The sequence below is a fragment of the Martes martes genome (assembly GCF_963455335.1).
Source record: "Martes martes genome assembly, chromosome: 3".
NCBI lineage: Eukaryota > Metazoa > Chordata > Mammalia > Carnivora > Mustelidae > Martes > Martes martes.
Genome location: NC_137890.1, coordinates 181519792 through 181540691, shown reverse-complemented (window position 1 = coordinate 181540691; position 20900 = coordinate 181519792). Strand labels below are relative to the sequence as shown.

Sequence of the window (20900 nt, the reverse complement as noted above, 5' to 3'; positions counted from 1 at the left end):
GCTATGTCAGCTGTTAAGGGTCTATCAGTATTAACAGAAAATATATTGATTTCCTTATCTCTCCTTTGTGTTGTTATTGTCATCAATATAAGCTTTCATATGTTTTAACCCCAATAATACAGTTTATTTTTTACTATATTTTAAAATTTAAGTTCAACTAATTAACATATAGCATATTATTAGTTTCGAGGTAGAGTTCAGTGTTCCGTCTTATATAATACACATTGCTCATTCCATCACATGCTCTCCTTGATGGCCCATCACCGAGTTGCACCATCCCCCTGCCTCACCTCCCCTCCAGCAACCCTCCGTTTGTTTCCTATGATCAAGAGTCTCTTACAGTTTTTTTTTTTTTTTTTTTTTTTTTTTTTAATTTTTTTATTTTAATAAACATATAATGTATTTTTATCCCCAGGGGTACAGGTCTGTGAATCGTCTGGTTTACACATTTCACAGCACTCATCATAGCACATACCCTCCCCAATGTCCATTTCCCCACCACCCTCTCCCGTCCCCCTTCCCCCCCGCAACCCTCAGTCTGTTTCTTGAGATTGAGTCTTTTATGGTTTGTCTCCCTCCCAATCCCATCTTTTCATTTTTTCTTTTCCTACCTCCCCCCAAACCCCCCCACCTTGCATCTCCACTTCCTCATATCAAAGAGATCATATGATAGTTATATTTCTCCGATTGACTTATTTCGCTAAGCATGATACCCTCTAGTTCCATCCACGTCGTCGCAAATGGCAAGATTTCATGTCTTTTGATGGCTGCATAGTATTCCATTGTGTATATATACCACATCTTCTTTATCCATTCATCTGTTGATGGACATCTAGGCGCTTTCCACAGTTTGGCTATTGTGGACATTGCTGCTATAAACATTCGGGTGCACGTGCCCCTTCGGAGCACCACGTTTGTATCTTTAGGATATATACCCAGGAGTGCAATTGCTGGGTCGTAGGGTAGCTCTATTTTCAGTTTTTTGAGGAACCTCCACACTGTTTTCCAGAGTGGTTGCACCAGCTTGCATTCCCACCAACAGTGTAGGAGGGTTCCCCTCTCTCCGCATCCTCGCCAGCATCTGTCATTTCTTGACTTGTTAATTTTAGCCATTCTGACTGGTGTGAGGTGGTATCTCATTGTGGTTTTGATTTGTATTTCCCTGATGCCGAGTGATGTGGAGCATTTTTTCATGTGTCTGTTGGCCATCTGGATGTCTTCCTTGCAGAAATGTCTGTTCATGTCCTCTGCCCATTTCTTGACTGGATTATTTGTTCTTTGGGTATTGAGTTTGATAAGCTCTTTATAGATTTTGGATACGAGCCCTTTATCTGATATGTCGTTTGCAAATATCTTCTCCCATTCTGTCAGTTGTCTTTTGGTTTTGTTAACTGTTTCCTTTGCTGTGCAAAAGCTTTTGATCTTGATGAAATCCCAATAGTTCATTTTTGCCCTTGCTTCTGTTGCCTTTGGCGATGTTCCTAGGAAGAAGTTGCTGCGGTGGAGGTCAAAGAGGTTGCTGCCTGCATTCTCCTCAAGGATTTTGATAGATTCCTTTCGCACATTGAGGTCCTTCATCCACTTTGAGTCTATTTTCGTGTGTGGTGTAAGGAAATAGTCCAATTTCATTTTTCTGCATGTGGCTGTCCAATTTTCCCAGCACCATTTGTTGAAGAGGCTGTCTTTTTTCCATTGGATATTCTTTCCTGCTTTGTCGAAGATTAGTTGACCATAGAGTTGAGGGTCTATTTCTGGGCTCTCTATTCTGTTCCATTGGTCTATATGTCTGTTTTTGTGCCAGTACCATACTGTCTTGATGATGACAGCTTTGTAATAGAGCTTGAAGTCTGGAATTGTGATACCACCGACTTTGGCTTTCTTTTTCAATATTCCTTTGGCTATTCGAGGTCTTTTCTGGTTCCATATAAATTTTAGGATTATTTGTTCTATTTCTTTAAAAAAAATGGATGGGATTTTGATAGGGATTGCATTAAATGTGTAGATTGCTTTAGGTAAAATAGACATTTTCACAATATTTGTTCTTCCAATCCATGAGCATGGAATATTTTTCCATTTCTTTGTGTCTTCCTCAATTTCTTTCATGAGTACTTTATAGTTTTCTGAGTATAGATTCTTTGCCTCTTTGGTTAGATTTATTCCTAGGTATCTTATGGTTTTGGGTACGATTGTAAATGGGACTGACTCCTCAATTTCTCTTTCTTCTGTCTTGTTGTTAGTGTAAAGAAATGCGACTGATTTCTGTGCATTGACTTTATATCCTGACACTTTACTGAATTCCTGTATAAGTTCTAGCAGTTTTGGAGTGGAGCCTTTTGGGTTTTCCACATATAGTATCATATCATCTGCAAAGAGTGATAGTTTGACTTCTTCTTTGCCGATTTGGATGCCTTTAATTTCTTTTTGTTGTCTGATTGCTGAGGCTAGGACTTCTAGTACTATGTTGAACAGCAGTGGTGATAACGGACATCCCTGCCGTGTTCCTGACCTTAGCGGAAAAGCTTTCAGTTTTTCTCCATTGAGAATGATATTTGCGGTGGGTTTTTCATAGATGGCTTTGATAATATTGAGGTATGTGCCTTCTATCCCTACACTTTGAAGAGTTTTGATCAGGAAGGGATGCTGCACTTTGTCAAATGCTTTTTCAGCATCTATTGAGAGTATCATATGGTTCTTACTCTTTCTTTTATTAATGTATTGTATCACATTGATGGATTTGCGGATGTTGAACCAACCTTGCAGCCCTGGAATAAATCCCACTTGGTCGTGGTGAATAATCCTTTTAATGTACTGTTGGATCCTATTGGCCAGTATTTTGGTGAGAATTTTCGCATCTGTGTTCATCAAGGATATTGGTCTGTAATTCTCTTTTTTGGTGGGATCCTTGTCTGGTTTTGGGATCAAGGTGATGCTGGCCTCATAGAATGAGTTTGGAAGTTTTCCTTCCATTTCTATTTTTTGGAACAGTTTCAGGAGAATAGGAATTAATTCTTCTTTAAATGTTTGGTAGAATTCCCCTGGGAAGCCGTCTGGTCCTGGACTTTTGTTTGTTTGGAGATTTTTGATGACTGTTTCAATCTCCTTACTGGTTATGGGTCTGTTCAGGTTATCTATTTCTTCCTGGTTCAGTTGTGGTAGTTTATACATCTCTAGAAATGTATCCATTTCTTCCAGGTTGTCAAATTTGTTGCCATAGAGTTGCTCGTAGTATGTTCTTATAATTGTTTGTATTTCTTTGGTGTTGGTTGTGATCTCTCCTCTTTCATTCATGATTTTATTTATTTGCGTCCTTTCTCTTTTCTTTTTGAGAAGTCTGGCCAGGGGCTTATCAATCTTATTAATTCTTTCAAAGAACCAGCTCCTAGTTTTGTTGATTTGTTCTATTGTTTTTTTAGTTTCTATTTCATTGATTTCTGCTCTGATCTTTATGATTTCTCTTCTCCTGCTGGGTTTAGGCTTTCTTTGTTGTTCTCTCTCCAGCTCCTTTAGGTGTAGGGTTAGGTTGTGTATTTGAGACCTTTCTTGTTTCTTGAGAAAGGCTTGCACTGCTATATATTTTCCTCTCAGGACTGCCTTTGTTGTGTCCCACAGATTTTGAACTGTTGTGTTTTCATTATCATTTGTTTCCATGAATTTTTTCAATTCTTCTTTAATTTCCTGGTTGACCCATTCATTTTTTAGAAGGATGCTGTTTAGTCTCCATGTATTTGCGTTCTTTCCAAATTTCCTCTTGTGATTGAGTTCGAGCTTCAGAGCATTGTGGTCTGAAAATATGCAGGGAATGATCTCGATCTTTTGGTACCGATTGAGACCTGATTTATGACCCAGGATGTGGTCTATTCTGGAGAATGTTCCATGTGCACTAGAGAAGAATGTATATTCTGTTGCTTTGGGATGGAATGTTCTGAATATATCTGTGATGTCCATCTGGTCCAGTGTGTCATTTAAGGCCTTTATTTCCTTGTTGATCTTTTGCTTAGATGATCTGTCCATTTCAGTGAGGGGAGTGTTAAAGTCCCCTGCTATTATTGTATTACTGTTGATGTATTTCTTTGATTTTGTTATTAATTGGTTTATATAGTTGGCTGCTCCCATGTTAGGGGCATAGATATTTAAGATTGTTAGATCTTCTTGTTGGACAGACCCTTTGAGTATGATATAGTGTCCTTCCTCATCTCTTATTATAGTCTTTGGCTTAAAATCTAATTGATCTGATATAAGGATTGCCACCCCAGCTTTCTTCTGATGTCCATTAGCATGGTACATTGTTTTCCACCCCCTCACTTTAAATCTGGAGGTGTCTTCGGGTCTAAAATGAGTTTCTTGTAGGCAGCATATGGATGGGTTTTGTTTTTTTATCCATTCTGATACCCTGTGTCTTTTGATTGGGGCATTGAGCCCATTAACATTCAGGGTAACTATTGAGAGATATGAATTTAGTGCCATTGTATTGCCTGTAAGATGATTGTTACTGTATATTGTTTCTGTTTCTTTCTGATCTACTACTTTTAGGGTCTCTCTTTGCTTAGAGGACCCCTTTCAATATTTCCTGTAGAGCTGGTTTGGTGTTTGCAAATTCTTTCAGCTTTTGTTTGTCCTGGAAGCTCTTTATCTCTCCTTCTATTTTCAATGATAGCCTAGCCGGATATAGTATTCTTGGCTGCATGTTTTTCTCGTTTAGTGCTCTGAATATATCATGCCAGTTCTTTCTGGCCTGCCAGGTCTCTGTGGATAGGTCCGCTGCCAATCTAATGTTTTTACCCTTGTATGTTACAGACTTCTTTTCCCGGGCTGCTTTCAGGATTTTCTCTTTGTCGCTAAGACTTGTAAATTTTACTATCAGGTGACGAGGTGTGGACCTATTTTTATTGATTTTGAGGGGCGTTCTTAGCATCTCCTGGATTTTGATGTTTGTTCCCTTTGCCATATTAGGGAAATTCTCTCCAATAATTGTCTCCAATATACCTTCTGCTCCCCTCTCTCTTTCTTCTTCTTCTGGAATCCCAATTATTCTAATGTTGTGTCGTCTTATGGTGTCACTTATCTCTCGAATCCTCTCCTCGTGTTCCAGTAGTTGTTTGTCTCTCTTTTGCTCAGCTTCTTTATTCTCTGTCATTTGGTCTTCTATGTCACTAATTCTTTCTTCTGCCTCATTTATCCTGGCAGTGAGAGCTTCCATTTTTGATTGCACCTCATGAATAGCTTTTTTGATTTCAACTTGGTTAGATTTTAGTTCTTTTATTTCTCCAGAAAGGGCTTTTATCTCTCCGGAGAGGGTTTCTCTAATATCTTCTATGCCTTTTTCGAGCCCGGCTAGAACCTTGAGAATTGTCATTCTGAACTCTAGATCTGTCATGCTACCTATGTCTGTATTGATTAGGTCTCCAGCCTTCGGTACGGCCTCTTGTTCTTTTTTTTGAGGTGAGTTTTTCCGCCTTGTCATTTTGTCCAGGTAGGATTTGCTTTCTCCTGCTGTGGAATTCCGCTGTTCTTGGTGACTGAAGTTGGTTTTGGATGGTTTCTTGTTGATCTTCTGGGGGAGGGGCCTGTTGTAGTGATTCTCAAGTGTCTTTGCCGCAGGCGGAATTGCACCGCCCTTGCCAGGGGCCGGGCTAAGTAATCCGCTCGGGTTCGCTTTCGGGAGCTTTTGTTCCCTGAGCGCTTTCCGTAGAGTTCCGGAGGACGGGAATGAAGATGGCGGCCGCCCAGTCTCCGGCCCGGAGGAGCCGAGAGCTTGGGGTTCCGCTCCTCAGTGCACTCTCAGAGCAAAGCGCCCAATAGCCCCGCCTCCCTGGCTTGCGGTCGCGCCTCGAGGAAAGCAGTCAATTGTTGGAGCTGGAGAAAAGCGCCGGGTCGCTTTTGTCTCCGTGGCCTCCGGCCGCGCTCCGAGCCCACCCAGCCTGCGACCGGCACAAGGTAACCCCGGGCTTAGAGCTCACTCCTCGGCTTTGTCGCTATAGCCGGCTTCCCCGCTCTAATACCTGCGAGCTCTGCGGCACTCAGACATCCCCAGTCCTTCTGTGACCCTGCGGGTCCTGGGGTTATGCTGACCCCGCCTGGGTTTCCCCCCAGTTTAGCCTCTGGAGCGATGTCTCCCAGTGGAGCCGACTTTTAAAAGTCCCGGTTTTGTGCTCCGTCGCTCCGCCGCTTGCCGGGTGCCGGCCCCTCCCCCCGGGGTCTATCTTCCCGTCGCTTTGGATTCACTTCTCCGCAGGTCCTACCTTTCAGAAAGTGATCGATTTTCTGTTTCTGGGATTGTTGCTCTTCTTCTCTTCGATTTCCCGTTGGATTTATAGGTGTTCACAATGGTTAGATAAACTATCTAGCTGATCTCCTGCTACCCGATGTCGTCTCAGCCTGCTACTTCTCCGCCATCTTGACTCCTCCCCCCAAGAGTCTCTTACAGTTTGTCTCCCTCTCTGATTGTCTTGTTTTATTTTTCCCTCCCTTCCCCCATGATCCTCTGTTTAGTTTCTTAAATTCCACATATGAGTGAGATCATACGTTGTCTTTCTCTGATTTACTTACTTCACTTAGCATAATACCCTCTAGCGCTATCCACATTGTCGCAAATAGCAAGATTTCGTTTTTTGATGGCTGAGTAGTATTCCATTCTCTATATATACCATGTCTTCTTTATCCACTCATCAGTTGTTGGACATTTGGGTTCTTTTTAGTTTGGCTATTGAGGACATTGCTGCTGTAAACATGGGGTGCAGGTACCCCTTCAGGTCACTACATTTATATCATTGGGGTAAATACCTAGTGCAGTTGCTGGGTTGTAGGGTAGCTCCATTTTTCAGCTTTTTGAGAAACTTCATTCAGTTTTCCAGAGTGACTGCACCAGCTTGCATTCCCATGAAGTGTCAGAGGGTTCCCTTTTCTCCACATCCCTGCCAACATTCATTGTTTCCTGACTTGTTAATTTTAGCCATTGACCGGTGTGAGGTGGTATCTCATTGTGGTTTTGATTTGTATTTCCCTGATGGCAAGCGATGTGGAGCATTTTTTCATGGGTCTGTTGGCCTTTTGTATGTCTTCTTTGGAGAAATATCTGTTCGTGTCTTCTGCCCGTTTCTTGATTTGATTAGTTCTTTGGGTGTTGAGTTTGGTAAGTTCTTTACAGATTTTGGATAGTAGCCCTTCATCCGATAAGACATTTGCAAATATCTTCTCCCATTCTGTCGGTTATCTTTGGATTTTGTTTACTTTGCTGAGCAAAAGTTTTTTATCTTGATGAAACCCCAATTTTCATTTTTGCCTTTATTCCCCTTCCCTTTGGAGACCTGTCTAGGTCACAGAGGTTGCTGCCTGTGTTTCCTCTAGGATTCTCATGGTTTCCTGTCTTACATTTAGGTCTTTCTTCCATTTTGAATTTATTTCTGTTTATTGTGTAAGAAAGTGACCCAGTTTCATTCTTCTGCATGTGGCTGTCCAATTTTCCAACACCATTTGTTGAAGAGACTTTTTTCCTACTTTGTCAAAGATTAGTTGACCATAGAGTTGAGGGTCCACTTCTGGGTTCTCTCTTCTGTTCCACTAATCTGTGTGTCTGTTTTTGTGCCAGTACCATACTGTCTTGATGACTACAGCTCTGTAATAGAGCTTGAAGTTGGAATTGTGATGTCACCAGCTTTTTTTTTCTTTTTCAACACTCCTTTGGCTATTTGGGATCTTTTCTGATTCCATACAAATTTTAGAATCATTTGTTCCACCTCTGTGAAAAAAGTTGATGGTATTTTGATAGGTACCTTGAATGTATAGGTGGTTCTAGGTGGCATAGACATTTTAATATTTTTTCCTCCAATCCATGAGCATGGAATTTTTTCCATTTCTTTGTGTCTTTCTCAATTTCTTTCATGAGTACTTTATAGTTTTCTGAGTACAGATTCTTTTACTCTTTGGTGAGGTTTATTTCTAGGTATCTTATGATTTTGGGTGCAATTGTAAATGGAACTGACTCCTTAATTTCTCTTTCTTCTGTTTCATTATTAGTGTGTAGAAATGCAATTGATTTCTGTGCATTGATTTTATATTCTGACAATTTGTTGAATTCCTGTATGAGATCTAACAATTTTGGGGTGGAGTCTTTTGGGTTTTCCACATAGAGTAGAAGAATGAGAGTTTGTCATCTGCGAAGAGTAAGAGTTTGACTTCTTTGCCAATTTGGATGCCTTTTATTTCTTTTTGTTGTCTGATTGCTGAGGCTAGGACGTCTAATACTATGTTGAACAGTGGTGGTAGTGGACATCCCGGTCATGTTTCTGACCTTAGAGAAAAGATCTCATGGTTGTCCCCATTAAGAATGACATTTGCTGTGGGCTTTTCTTACATGGATTTTATGATCTTGAGGTATGTTTCCTCTATCCTGACACTGTGAAGAGTTTTAGTCAAGAAAGGATACTGTACTTTGTCAGATTTCTTTTTCTGCATCGTTTGAGAGGATCATATGGTTCTTGTCCTTTCTTTTATTAATGTAGTATATCACATTGATTTGTGGATGTTAAACCACCCTTGTAGCTCAGGAATAAATCCCACTTGGTCATGGTGAATAATCCTTTTAATGTGCTGTTGGATCCTATTGGCTAGTATGTTGCTGAGAATTCTGTGTTCATCAGGGATATTGGTTTATAATTGTCCTTTTTGTCGGGGTCTTTGTCTGGCCTTGGGATCAAGGTAATATTGCCCTCGTAGAAAGAGATTGGAAGTTTTCCTTCCATTTCTGTGTTTCATGTCTTCAGAGGAATAGGTATTAATTTTTCTTTAAATGTTTGGTAGGACTCCCCTAGGAAGCCACCTGGCCCTGGGCTCTTTTTTGTTGGGAGATTTTTGATTACTCCTTCAATTTCCTTTCTGGTTATGGGTCTGTTTAGGTTTTCTGTTTCTTCCAGTTTCAGTTTTGGTAGTTTACATCTCTAGGAATGCATCCATTTTTTTCCAGATTGTCTAATTTGTTGGCATACAGTTGCTCATAGTATGTTCTTTTAATTGTCTTTGTTGTTGGTTGTGATCTCTCATCTTTCATTCATGATTTTATTTATCTGGGTCTTGTCTCATCTCTTTTTGATAAGTCTGGCCAGGGGTTTATCAGTCTTATTAATTCTTTCAAAGAACCAGCTCCTAGTTTCGTTGATCTGGTATACGGTTCTTTTCATTTATTTCAGCTCTAATCTTTATTCTCTTCTCCTGATGGGTTTAGGCTTTATTTGCTCTTCTTTCTCCAGCTCCTACAGGTATAAGTTAGGTTGTGTATTTGAGACCTTTCTTGTTTCTTGAGAAAAGCATGTATTGCTCTATACTTCCCTCTTAGGACTGCCTTTGCTGCATCCCAAAGATTTTGAACAGTTGTGTTTTCATTTTCATTTGTTTCCATGAATTTTTTAAATTCTTTAATTTCCTGGTTGACCCATTCATTGTTTAGTAGGATGCTCTTTAGCCTCCATGTATTTGAGTTCTTTCCAAATTTCCTCTTGTAATTGAATTGAAGTTTCAAAGCATTGTGGTCTGAAAGTGTGCAGGGAATAACCTCAGTCTTTTGGTACCGGTTGAGACCTGATTTGTGACCCAGTGTGTGGTTTTTTTCTGGAGAATGTTCCGTGTGCACTCGAGAAGATGTGTATTCTGTTGCTTTAGGATGGAATGTTCTGAATATATCTGTGAAGTCCATCTGGTCCAATGTGTCATTTAAAGTCCTTCTTTCCTTGTTGATCTTCTGCTTAGATGATCTGTCCCTTGCGGTAAGTAAGTAAGTACTTGCTGTAAGTTAGTCCCTCACTATTATTGTATTTCTTTAATTTTGTTATTAATTGGTTACATAATTGTCTGCTCCCATGTTAGGGGCATAAGTATTTACAATTATTAGATCTTCTTGTTAAATAGACCCTTTAATTATGATACAGTGTCCTTCCTCACCACGTAGTACAGTCTTTGGGTTAAAATCTAATTTGTCTCATACAAGGATTGCTTCCCCAGCTTTCTTTTGATGTCCATTAGCATGATAAATGGTTTTCCACCCCCTCACTTTCAGTCTGGAGGTGTCTTTGGGTCTAAAATGAGTCTCTTGCAGAGAGCATATCGATGGGTCTTGCTTTTTTATCCAATTTGATACGTTTTGACTGGAAGCATTTAGCCTATTTACATTCAGAGTAACTGTTGAAAGATAGGAATTTAGTGCCATTGTATTACCTGTACAGTCACTGTTCCTGTATATTGCCTCTGTTTCTTTCTGGTCTGTGTTACTTTTGGGGTCTCTTTTCTCTTAAAGGATCCTCTTTAATATTTGTTGCAGGGCTGGTTTAGTTTCTGTTCGTCCTGGAAGTTTTTTATCTCCTATTTTGAATGATAGCCTTGTTGGACAATGTATTCTTGGATGTATATTTTTCTCCTTTAGCACCCTGAATATATCATGCCAGTCCTTTCTGGCCTGCCAGGTCTCTGTGGATAGGACTGCTGACAGTCTAATGTTTCTGCCCTTGTAGGTTTGGGGGTTTTTTTGTTTTTTTTTTTAAATAAAATTTTAATTTATTTGGACTTGCCATTTTTTTTTATTATGTTCGGTTAGCCACTGGATAGTACACCATTAGTTTTTGACATAGTGTTCAGCGATTCAATAGTTGTGTATAACACCCAGCGCTCTACCCTTGTAGGTTACGGACCTTTTGTCCTGAGCTGCTTTCAGGGTTTCCTTTTTGTCTCTGAGTTTTGCAAGCTACACTACTATATGTTCAGCTGTGGACCTATTTTTATTGATTTAGAAGGGGGATTCTCTGTGCCTCCTAGACTTCAATGTCTGTTTCCTTCCCCAGACAGGGAAGTTCATACCTTCTGCCGCCCCCCCCAATCTTTTGTTTTCTTCTGGGATCCCTATTATTCTAATATTGTTTTGCTTTATCACTTGTCTCTCAAATTCTCCTCCGTGATCAGTAGTTTTTTATCTCTCTTTTTCTCAGCTACTCTCCATCGTTTAGTCTTCTATATCACTAATTCTCCCTATATCATAAATTCTCATTTATCCTGGTAGTTAGAGCCTCCATTTTTTATTGTATCTCATTTTTTTTTTAAAGATTTTATTTATTTATTTGACAGACAGAGATCACAAGTAGGCAGAGAGGCAGGCAGAGAGAGAGGAGGAAGCAGGCTCCGTGTGGAGCAGAGAGCCCGATGTGGGGCTCAGTCCCAGGACCCTGAGATCATGACCTGAGCCGAAGGCAGTGGCTTTAACCCACTGAGCCGCCCAGGTGCCCCTATTGTATCTCATTAATAGCCTTTTTTATTTCAACTTGGTTAGATTTAATTCTTCCATTTTTTCCAGAAAGGGATTTTCTAGTGTCTTCTATGCTCTTTTCAAGCCCAGCTAGTATCTTTATAATCATTTTTCTGAACTCTAGTTCCGACATCATACTCATGTCCATACTGATTAGGCCCCTGGCAGTCATTACTGCCTCTAGTTCTCTTTTTTGAGGTGAGTTTTTCCATCTTGTCATTCTTGCAGAAAGTGATCACTTTTCTATTTGTAGAATTGCAGCAATTCTCTTAGATTTCTGGTTGAGTTCACAGGTGTTCAGAATGATTTGATAGCTGTCTAACTGAATTCGCGGGACCAGACAAAACAAGTACTCCTACTCCTCTACTGTTTTAGGCATTTATCTAAATTATTTAAGGGAAGATAATTACCATGCTTATATACTTTGTTTCTTTGTGCACTTTCAGAGTACATCTGGTGTCATCTCCTTTCAGCCTGAGGGATTTGTGTTGTTTTCTTATAAGGAAGGTCTGATAGCCACATATTCTCTCAGTCTTTGTTATCTGTGGAAGTCTTTATTTTTGCCTCCATTTTTGGCTTCTTTTTAAAAACTAGAGTTCTATTTTTTGAAAATTAATATTCGTATATAAAATTTACTAGGTTAAAGTGTACTGTTCCACAGGTTTTAGTATATTCACAGTGTGAACATTACCACTAATTCCAGAACATTTCCATCAGTCTGAGAGGAAGTCTTGTACTTTTCAATAGTCACTTCCAATTTTCCCCTTTGTACATCCCCTGGAAACTACTAATCTGCTTTCTATCTCTATTGGATTTGCCTGTTTTCAACATTTAATTTCTTTCTTAAAATATGTGTCCTTTTGTGTCTATCTCATTTCATTCAGGATAATGTTTCAAGGTTCATTCATAGAGGAGCATGTAACTGTACTTCATTCCTTTTTGGTTGAATAATATTCCATCATATGGCTATACCACTTTTGTTTACTCATCAATTGATGGACTTATAGTTATTTCTACTTTTTGGCTATTAAAAATAATACTTCATGAGTATTCATGTACAAATCTTTGTGTCAACATACGTTTTCACTTATATTGGGTATATACATAGGAATGAATTTGTAGTCATATAGTAATTCTATGTTTATTTAAGGAATTATAAAATTATTTCCACAATGACTACACCGTTTAACATTCCCCCAAGTAATGTATGGAGATTTAAATTTCTCCACATCTACCCCAACGTTTGTTCTTTTATATGTTTACTTATACTATCCTGTATGATTTGAAATGGTACCTTGTAATTTTAATTTGCATTTTCCTAATCACTAATGATGCCGAGCATCTTTTCATGTATTTATTTACTATTTATATATCTTTTTTGAACAAATATTTATGCAGATCCTTTGCTCATTTTTAAGTTGGGTTATCTTTTAATTATTAAGTTATAATAGTTCTTTATTTTAGGAATAAATGTCCTATCAGATGTATGAATTGAAAAATGTTCTCACATTGAATGTGTTTTCCTTCATTTTTATTGATGCACAGAAGTTTTACATTCTCTAATAGTTTTATATATTGTCTCTTACGTTTAGGTCTTTGATCCATTTTTAGTTAATTTTTGTATGTGGTATGATGTGGGAGTCCACATTCATTCTTTTTTATGTGATTATCCAGTTGCCTGGGAACCATTACTTTCTTTTTTTAAAGGATAGTTTTGTTGGATATACAATTCTTAGTGGACAAGTTTTTTTTTCCTTTCAGTGTTTTGAATATCATCCCACTACCTTTTAGTGTCCTGTATTGTTGTGTTTTTTGTCCTTACCTTTCAACACCTTGGCTTTATGTCCCTGATATCTTTGGATATTCATGAGATCTTCCTGGATGTGTAGATTATTATTACTACTACTACTACTATTATTATTGTTGTTGTTACTGTTATTGTTATTTGGGAAGTTGTCAGGCATTATTTCTTCAAATATATGTTTCACCCTTTTTCTTCTGTCTTCTTCTGGGGGTTCCTTTGCACACATTTTTTTTTTTTTTTCCCATGATGGTAATAATGCTTTGAGGTGTTTTCATTCTGCTTCTTTTTTCTTTGTGTGCTTCAGATTGGATAGTTTGTTTTGAACTGTCTTTAAGAGTCTTGGGTCTGTCTTCTGCAAGTTCAAATATGCTATTGTGTCCCTCTGGTGGATTTTCATTTAGTTATGCTTTTTGATTGGACAGTTTTCCATGTGGTTCTTTTTTTTTTTTTTTTACAGATATGTATGTAATTTCTGTCTCTTTTTTAATAATTTTATTTTTTATAAACATATAATATATTATTAGCCCCAGGGGTACAGGTCTGTGAATCGCCAGGTTTACACACTTCACAGCACTCACCATAGCACATACCCTCCCCAATGTCCATAACCTCACCACCCTCTGCCTACCCCACTCCCCCTGGCAACCCTCAGTTTGTTTTGTGAGATTAAGAGTCTCTTATGGTTTGTCTCCCTCCCGATCCCATCTTGTTTCATTTATTCTTTTCCTACCCCCAAACCCCCACGTTGCATCTGCACTTCCTCATATCAGGGAGATCATGTGATAGTTGTTTTTCTCCAGTTGACTTATTTCTCTAAGCATAATACCCTCTAGTTCCATTTACGTCATCGCAAATGGCAAGATTTCATTTCTTTTGATGGCTGCATAGTATTCCATTGTATATATATACACACCACATCTTCTTTTTTTTTTTTTTTTTTTTTAAAGATTTTTATTTATTTATTTGACAGACAGATCACAAGTAGGCAGAGAGGCAGGCAGAGAGAGAAGGGAGGAAGCAGGAAGCAGGCTCCCTGCGGAGCAGAAAGCCCGATGCGGGGCTCGATCCCAGGACGCTGGGATCATGACCTGAGCTGAAGGCAGCGGCTTTAACCCACTGAGCCACCCAGGCGCCCCCACACCACATCTTCTTTATCCATTCATCTGTTGATGGACATCTAGGTTCTTTCCATAGTTTGGCTATTGTGAACATGTAATTTCTGTCTTTAATTGACAGTCTCTATTTGACTAGGCTTTGTTGCCATAATGCACTTTAGTTCTTTAAACATAGTTTACTTTACTTGTTTTAATGTATTTATGATAGCTACTTTACAGTCTTTGTCTACTAAGTTGAACATCTGTGTTCCCCCAAAGACAGTTTCTTTTTATTGCGTTTGTCTTTATAGCTCATACTTTACCTTTTCTTTGTAAGTCTCATAATTTTTGTGAAATCTATGCATTTTAGATAATAAATTGTAACCACTTGGGTTTCCTGTACCCTTCTTTAATGGTGGTTATTGTGGTGATATTTTTGTTTAGTGATTTTCCTAGACTAATTCTGTGGAGTATGTCTTACCTGCTGCGTGTTGCTACTGATGTCTGTACTCATTGGGTTTTTGTTTCACTTTGTTTTGTTTTTAGACAAAAAGTCTGTTTTTTTTTTAAAAAAAAAAAAACTGGCCTTTTAGTTAGTTAGTAGCTTGGTGGTTAGCCAATAATCATTTAGTTGATTATATTTAAGCCCCTTATTCCAAAAGACTGCCATTCTTTGCCAGTAGAATTATGTGTGCTTTAGGGAATGTGTTCAAATTTTGTGATTTACACATCTGCCCTTTTACTTTCTGTTGTGAAGATTCACCTTCAGCCAAAAATGAGTGTATATATATATATATATATATAAATGAGTAGATATATATAAATATATAAATAAATATAAATATATATAAATATATTTATAAATAAATATAAATATATATAAATAAATTATGTATTTATTCTGAACATCACTTTTTTTGTGGATTATAAGCTACACATGCCATATATTTCTTTGGAAGTTATTTTAGTAGTATTACAAATTGACCAGGTTCAACAGTATAGTTTGTTAGCATAAACAAGTTCATATAATTTTAATAATTTATAAGATTTCCTTGATAATTTTCAGGGAATTGGGTAAGGTTAGTTACATAGGGTGCTATCTTTGGTATATTATATAATCAGCCTTATAATAGGGATTTTATTTTCTCACTTTAATGACTAGTGAATTCAGTGAATATTCAGTCTCATTAATTACAAACTAAAAAACCAAACCCTTTCTTTTATAAAATATAAATAACCTTCAGATTATTTACTCTTTTAGGTCACTTATTTCTCTATTTCATCACTGTAAATATTGGAATTTCACTGTTTAGGAAAGACATTCTTGATTTTTATTTATTTTTTTAAAGCTTAGCTTTAAGTCATGGGCTGTAATATCCCCAGTTAGGTTCGTGATACTTGATACTTCAAGGATACTTCCTCCTGGAACTCCACTGGGGGGAATAATTAGACTTAATCATTGCTATCCTGGAAATGGGGCAGATGTGAAATATCTGGGACCAGGAAGCACCTGGCTTGAAAGATTTACTCAAATAGCATTCTGTGAGTGGTAGGTGTTCCTATTTCTGTATCTGGCTGTCAGAAGTCACCTAAGCCATCAGAAGACTCACCCTTCCCAGTTATCTTGTCCAATAAAAATAAAGTGAAGCAGTTTTCTTGATACAAGGTGACTTCACTCTAAGTAAGGTATTGCAGTAGTATCATCCCCAGTCCCACGGTCAGGGGACATTACCTAGATTTAGTTACTCTTGAAAAGTCTCATTTTACAGTTTAAGAATCAGTTACAATTAATGCTTCTGATAATTATTTATAAAACATCACTAATGATGCAGTCCTTTATTCACAGATTCATATGTTCTCGAGCTCAATTCATGTCTCCCAAATAGAACTAAAATCCCGAATTGCTGCATGTTTGAATTGTTCTCTGCCAGTAGTCTTAAAGATTCACTGTGTTTTGTTTTAATGGGTCACATACAATTAAAATGTAAAACTTTTTTTTGGAAACTGAGTTACTGGGCAGTAACATTTGGACAGCATTTAAGTAATTTAATATGCAGTAAAATATTTTTTTAAGTAATGCAAATATAGTTTCTTGATACTCTTTTCCATTTACACAGAATACATTGTTCAGTGGTTTTTGTTTGCTTGATAATTGTTTTTACAGTGATGAGAAAGAAGAACAGGATCAAAAAGAAAAATTGGTGTTGTCAGAAGACTGTGAACTCATTACAATAATTGACGTAATTCCTGGCAGATTAGAAATCACTACTCAACACATTTACTTCTATGATTGCAGCATTGAAAAAGAAGATGGTGAGGAGTTCTGGGGGAATAATTTCTGTTGTTCAATAGTTAAGTATCCAGTTTATCAAATATTAATGAGAAGAAAATAATAAGATAGGACTGGAGTTGTGGTCTATCATCTAAAAGGAGAAATACAAAGTCAATATGGGATTCAATTTATTATTCAACAGTGTATTAAAAGGAATGCTTTTTTGTTAGTGTTCTTAATGGTTTTGATGGAAGGAGATTGCTGTAAAGTTTTTATAAAATGCAATCTTAATTTTATTTGTACATTTATTTCCATCAGTTTCTCACCTAGTCCTTTGAAAAGAAAAAGGATATTTAAATCTAAAATGCCAATATAAAGAGAAAAGGAAAAAATGTTTTTGAGATATAATAATCAGGATTATTCTCTGTTCTCATGAGAAGGAAGGGGAACAGCATTAGAATTTTTTTAAAGTTTTAAACCATTTAGGGGCTCCTGGGTGGCTCAGACATTTAAGCATCCTACTGTTGATTTCACTTAGGTCATGATGTCAGGGTTTTTAGATTGAGCCTGAGCCACTTCCACGCTGGGTGTGGAGACTGCTTAAGATCCTCTCTCTCTCCTCCTTCTTTTGCCACCCCCCACCCCCTGCATGCATGTTGCTCTCTCTCTCTCTCCCCCCCCTCAAAAAAGTAAATGAAAGAAGCCATTTAAACATCCACTAAATTTAACAAATGATTTCTGTGAAACAGAAATTTAATTCCTTTTCCTTAAGTGCTACTTTTGTCAGGAACTGGGAGATATTTTCTGCACAACATGAGGAACTTCATATGGTACCTTGGTCACAAGATTTCTTCTGTTTTTAGGAGTAGGCTTTGATTTCAAGTGGCCTCATTCTCAAGTTCGAGAGATTCACCTGCGGCGTTACAATTTAAGGAGGTCAGCTCTTGAGATTTTTCATGTTGACCAATCCAACTACTTTCTCAATTTCAAAAAAGAGGTATGTAAGATGCTGCCTTTCTGGAAGTCCCCGAGTATTAGCTTGAAGTAATTTTCTGGTTGGTGAGCTATAATGAAACTTTGGACTCTACTCATTTGTGAAGTCAAAATATTAGAGGAAAAAATTTGTGCCTTAGGAGCTAAGTAGTTAATTAATTTTGGGGGGATTTATGTTTGAGTATTTTTTAGGGTGCTTGTTTTCAGTTTTTATTTATGAGTAGATAAATCAGTGAAATACTGGGTATCAGCCAATAGGTGCCTCACACAATATCCAGTTGTGAAATAATATGCAACATACATGATAGGATGGGATTTATGAAATTGGGTTCAGTTCAGTTAAATAATAATGAGGCAGGTATTTCCTCTGGGACTAGAGTAAATTCTTGAATAGTGTAAGTGGTTAAGAGATTACCCTTGAAGCCAGATTAGCTGGATCAAGATACTAGCTATTTATCTTCAGAACGTTACTTGGGGTGCTTGCCCCCAACCTTCCTTCCCTCTGTTACGCACTTCGGGTAACACTTGCATCAGTTTCTGATAGGTCTCCTGTCTTGCCTAGCTTTTTCTGTCATAGGCATCTCTCCTAATAAAATCCTTGAATATTCAATTCCATTTTCTTCATCTGCTTCGGAGATGATTTGGATTAGCACAGTCAGTAACTAAGTTTCTGTTCATTTGTGGGATCCAGTTTTAGTTTTTAAATGATTTTGTTCAGATGTTTAAAGGGCATTTCTGTTTAGAGAAGGATACTTTTTTTACTATTAAAAATAAAATTTCCCAATAGGAATATACAAATCTTGTGTTTTTTAGGAAGCTATGTCATATAATTAAACCAACCATGCTCCTGTTGAATACTGTACATTTATTTGTATAACTTTGTAGTTTTTAAAGCACATTTATATATGGTTCTAATCTTTATAGCAACCTTCAGATTCACTGTGGCAAATTCTGTTACTCCTTTTTTAATAGATGAGGAAACTGAAGTTCAAAGATGAATTTTATTACTTTATTTGTATAGCCTTGAGGAATTCAGAAAACTGTAAGGGTAGAGATTATTATGTTTAATGTATAAATGAGACTCAGTAAAGTAATTGATTTGTGAGTATGATTAGTAAATGACAGGACTGAATTGGAATTAGACTCCAGCTTATTTTCTGATTCAGTATCTGCTGATCATTCCATTATACCCTGTAACTTTTTCAAAGATATATATAGCTTGACTTCACCAAACTAGTAGAGTAGTTAAAACCATAATCCTCTACTCAAGAGAAATGTCCAGAACAGGCAAATTTGTAGAGGCAGGAAGTAGATTAGTGGTTATCAGGGGATGAGAGGGAGTAAGAATTGGGGGGTTGATGACTAGTGAGTATGAAGTTTCTTTCAAGGATGATGAAAATGTTCCAGAGTTAGATAATGTTTATGGTTGCACAACTCTTTGAATATACAAAAAAAAGCCCACTGAATTATATACTCCAAAAGGGTAAATTTTGTGGCATGTGAAAGTATTTCAATAAAGCAGTTACAAAAGTCGCAATCCCAATTTGTCTTGATCAATTTTTAAACTGTAAAATACTGTTTTGTTATAGGTTAGAAACAAGGTATATAGTAGACTGTTGTCACTTCATTCTCCAAATAGTTATGGCACCAGATCACCGCAGGAATTATTCAAAGCATCAGGATTGACACAGGTAGGAAATTTCAGCACTGTTGTAATGTTCATATTGTATTTCAGGCTTTTGCCTAAAACTTCCTCTTCTGATTATTTTATTTTGGTTAGTACAACCATTCTTCCATTCAAATTGATTTGAATTATCTTTGAATCTTTCTGTTTCACTAACACTGTGTCCTGTCCTTCAGCTCCCATACCATTTGGTTCATGGGGCATATCTTACAAATTCTTCTATTTTAATAATTTTACTTTTTATAATATAACAGGTGGGGGCGCCTGGGTGGCTCAGTGGGTTAAAGCCTCTGCCTTCGGCTCAGGTCATGATTCCAGGGTCCTGGGATCGAGCCCCGCATGGGGCTCTCTGCTCGGCGGGGAGCATGCTTTCCCCTCTCTCTCTCTCTGCCTGCCTCTCTGCCTACTTGTGATCTGTCTGTCAAATAAATAAAATCTTTAAAAAAAATAAAATAAATAAAATAAAATATAACAGGTGGGCTTGCTGGGTTTTTCTTTCTCTTTTCTTTTTCTTTTTTTTTTTTTTTAATATTTTATTTATTTATTTGGCACAGAGAGACAGCTTGAGAGGGAATACAAGCAGGGGGTGTGGGAGAGGGAGAAGCCGGCTTCCTGCTGATCAGGGAGACTGCTGTGGGCCTCAATCCCAGGACCCTGGGGTCATAACCTGAGCCGAAGGCAGACACTTAACGACCGAGCTACCCAGGCACCCCTTGTTGAGTTTTTCTAATAATAAAATTAATCTACGTATGAGGTAAAATGTGGGGAAATACAAAAGACCCCATGGAGGAAAAAGGAAAAAAAATCAGTTCATCTATTAGCCAAATCTAATTAATGCTCTTGTATATTTTATTCTCACCTATATCCCAATATATCTTGAATTTCTACTACCAACACCCCAGGAAAGGCCCTTGTTTTTTGTTTTCCAGAACTGTCAATAGTCTGCTAATTTAGGTCTCTAAATTAGGTCTCCTCCCTCTTTCATATGCTTTAATCATAATCTGAAGTGTTGCTCTTGTTCAAAAACCATCAGCAATTCTTTCATATTATTTATGGAATAAGCTTTATTTAATGGGGTATTTCCTATTTTTTTGTGGAATAAACTTTATTTGTTAAAGTACTTCTAAAGTTAGCACTCAAGTATAATTATAATTGGGCTTTCTATAAAATCTATATATATAGATTCATTTCTCACCATTTCCTTAAGTGTATTGTTTGCTTAAGGCAACAGTAATCTTTTTTTTTTTTTTAAGATTTTATTTATTTATTTGACAGAGAAAGAGAGATCACAAGTAGGCAGAAAGAGAGGAGGAAGCAGGCTCCCCGCTGAGCGGAGAGCCCGATGCAGGGCTCAATCTCAGGACCCCTGAAATCATGACCTGAGCCGAAGGCAGCGGCTTAATCCACTGAGCCACCCAGGCACCAAGGCAATAGTAATCTTAAAAGTGAATGTTAATCTGTCAGCAAAATTCTCGAGCATACCCATACTGTGTAGAGTAATTAATAGGCTAGTGATTAAAAGAAAATGGTGATTATGTTTTTCTTTAGGAAATTATCTAATGTAGCAAAATCTCAAGGCTGTTCTCTGAAAATAGTTAGATAATATTTATTTAAAATTTACAGATCATTTTAGTACATTAGGATGCTTTTTTTTAATATGTGCACTTCTGAAAAATCAGTTTGTAACAAAATTTTCCATGTTCGACAGTCCTAAAATTGACGTTTTTGAGATATTTAAATAACTTAATTGGAAAAAAGAATTCTTTTGAATT

The 20900-nt window shown here is 37.4% G+C and overlaps 1 protein-coding gene across 1 annotated transcript in view; it reads left to right on the top strand.

Moving 5' to 3' along the window:
- Positions 1 to 20900, top strand: part of NBEAL1 (neurobeachin like 1) — a 195557-nt gene that overhangs the window by 126327 nt on the left and 48330 nt on the right. The window contains exons 36-38 of the mRNA XM_080798670.1: positions 16344 to 16492; positions 17315 to 17448; positions 19034 to 19135. Coding sequence (XP_080654796.1) covers positions 16344 to 16492; positions 17315 to 17448; positions 19034 to 19135 — 385 coding nt within the window. The remainder of the gene's footprint in view (positions 1 to 16343; positions 16493 to 17314; positions 17449 to 19033; positions 19136 to 20900) is intronic.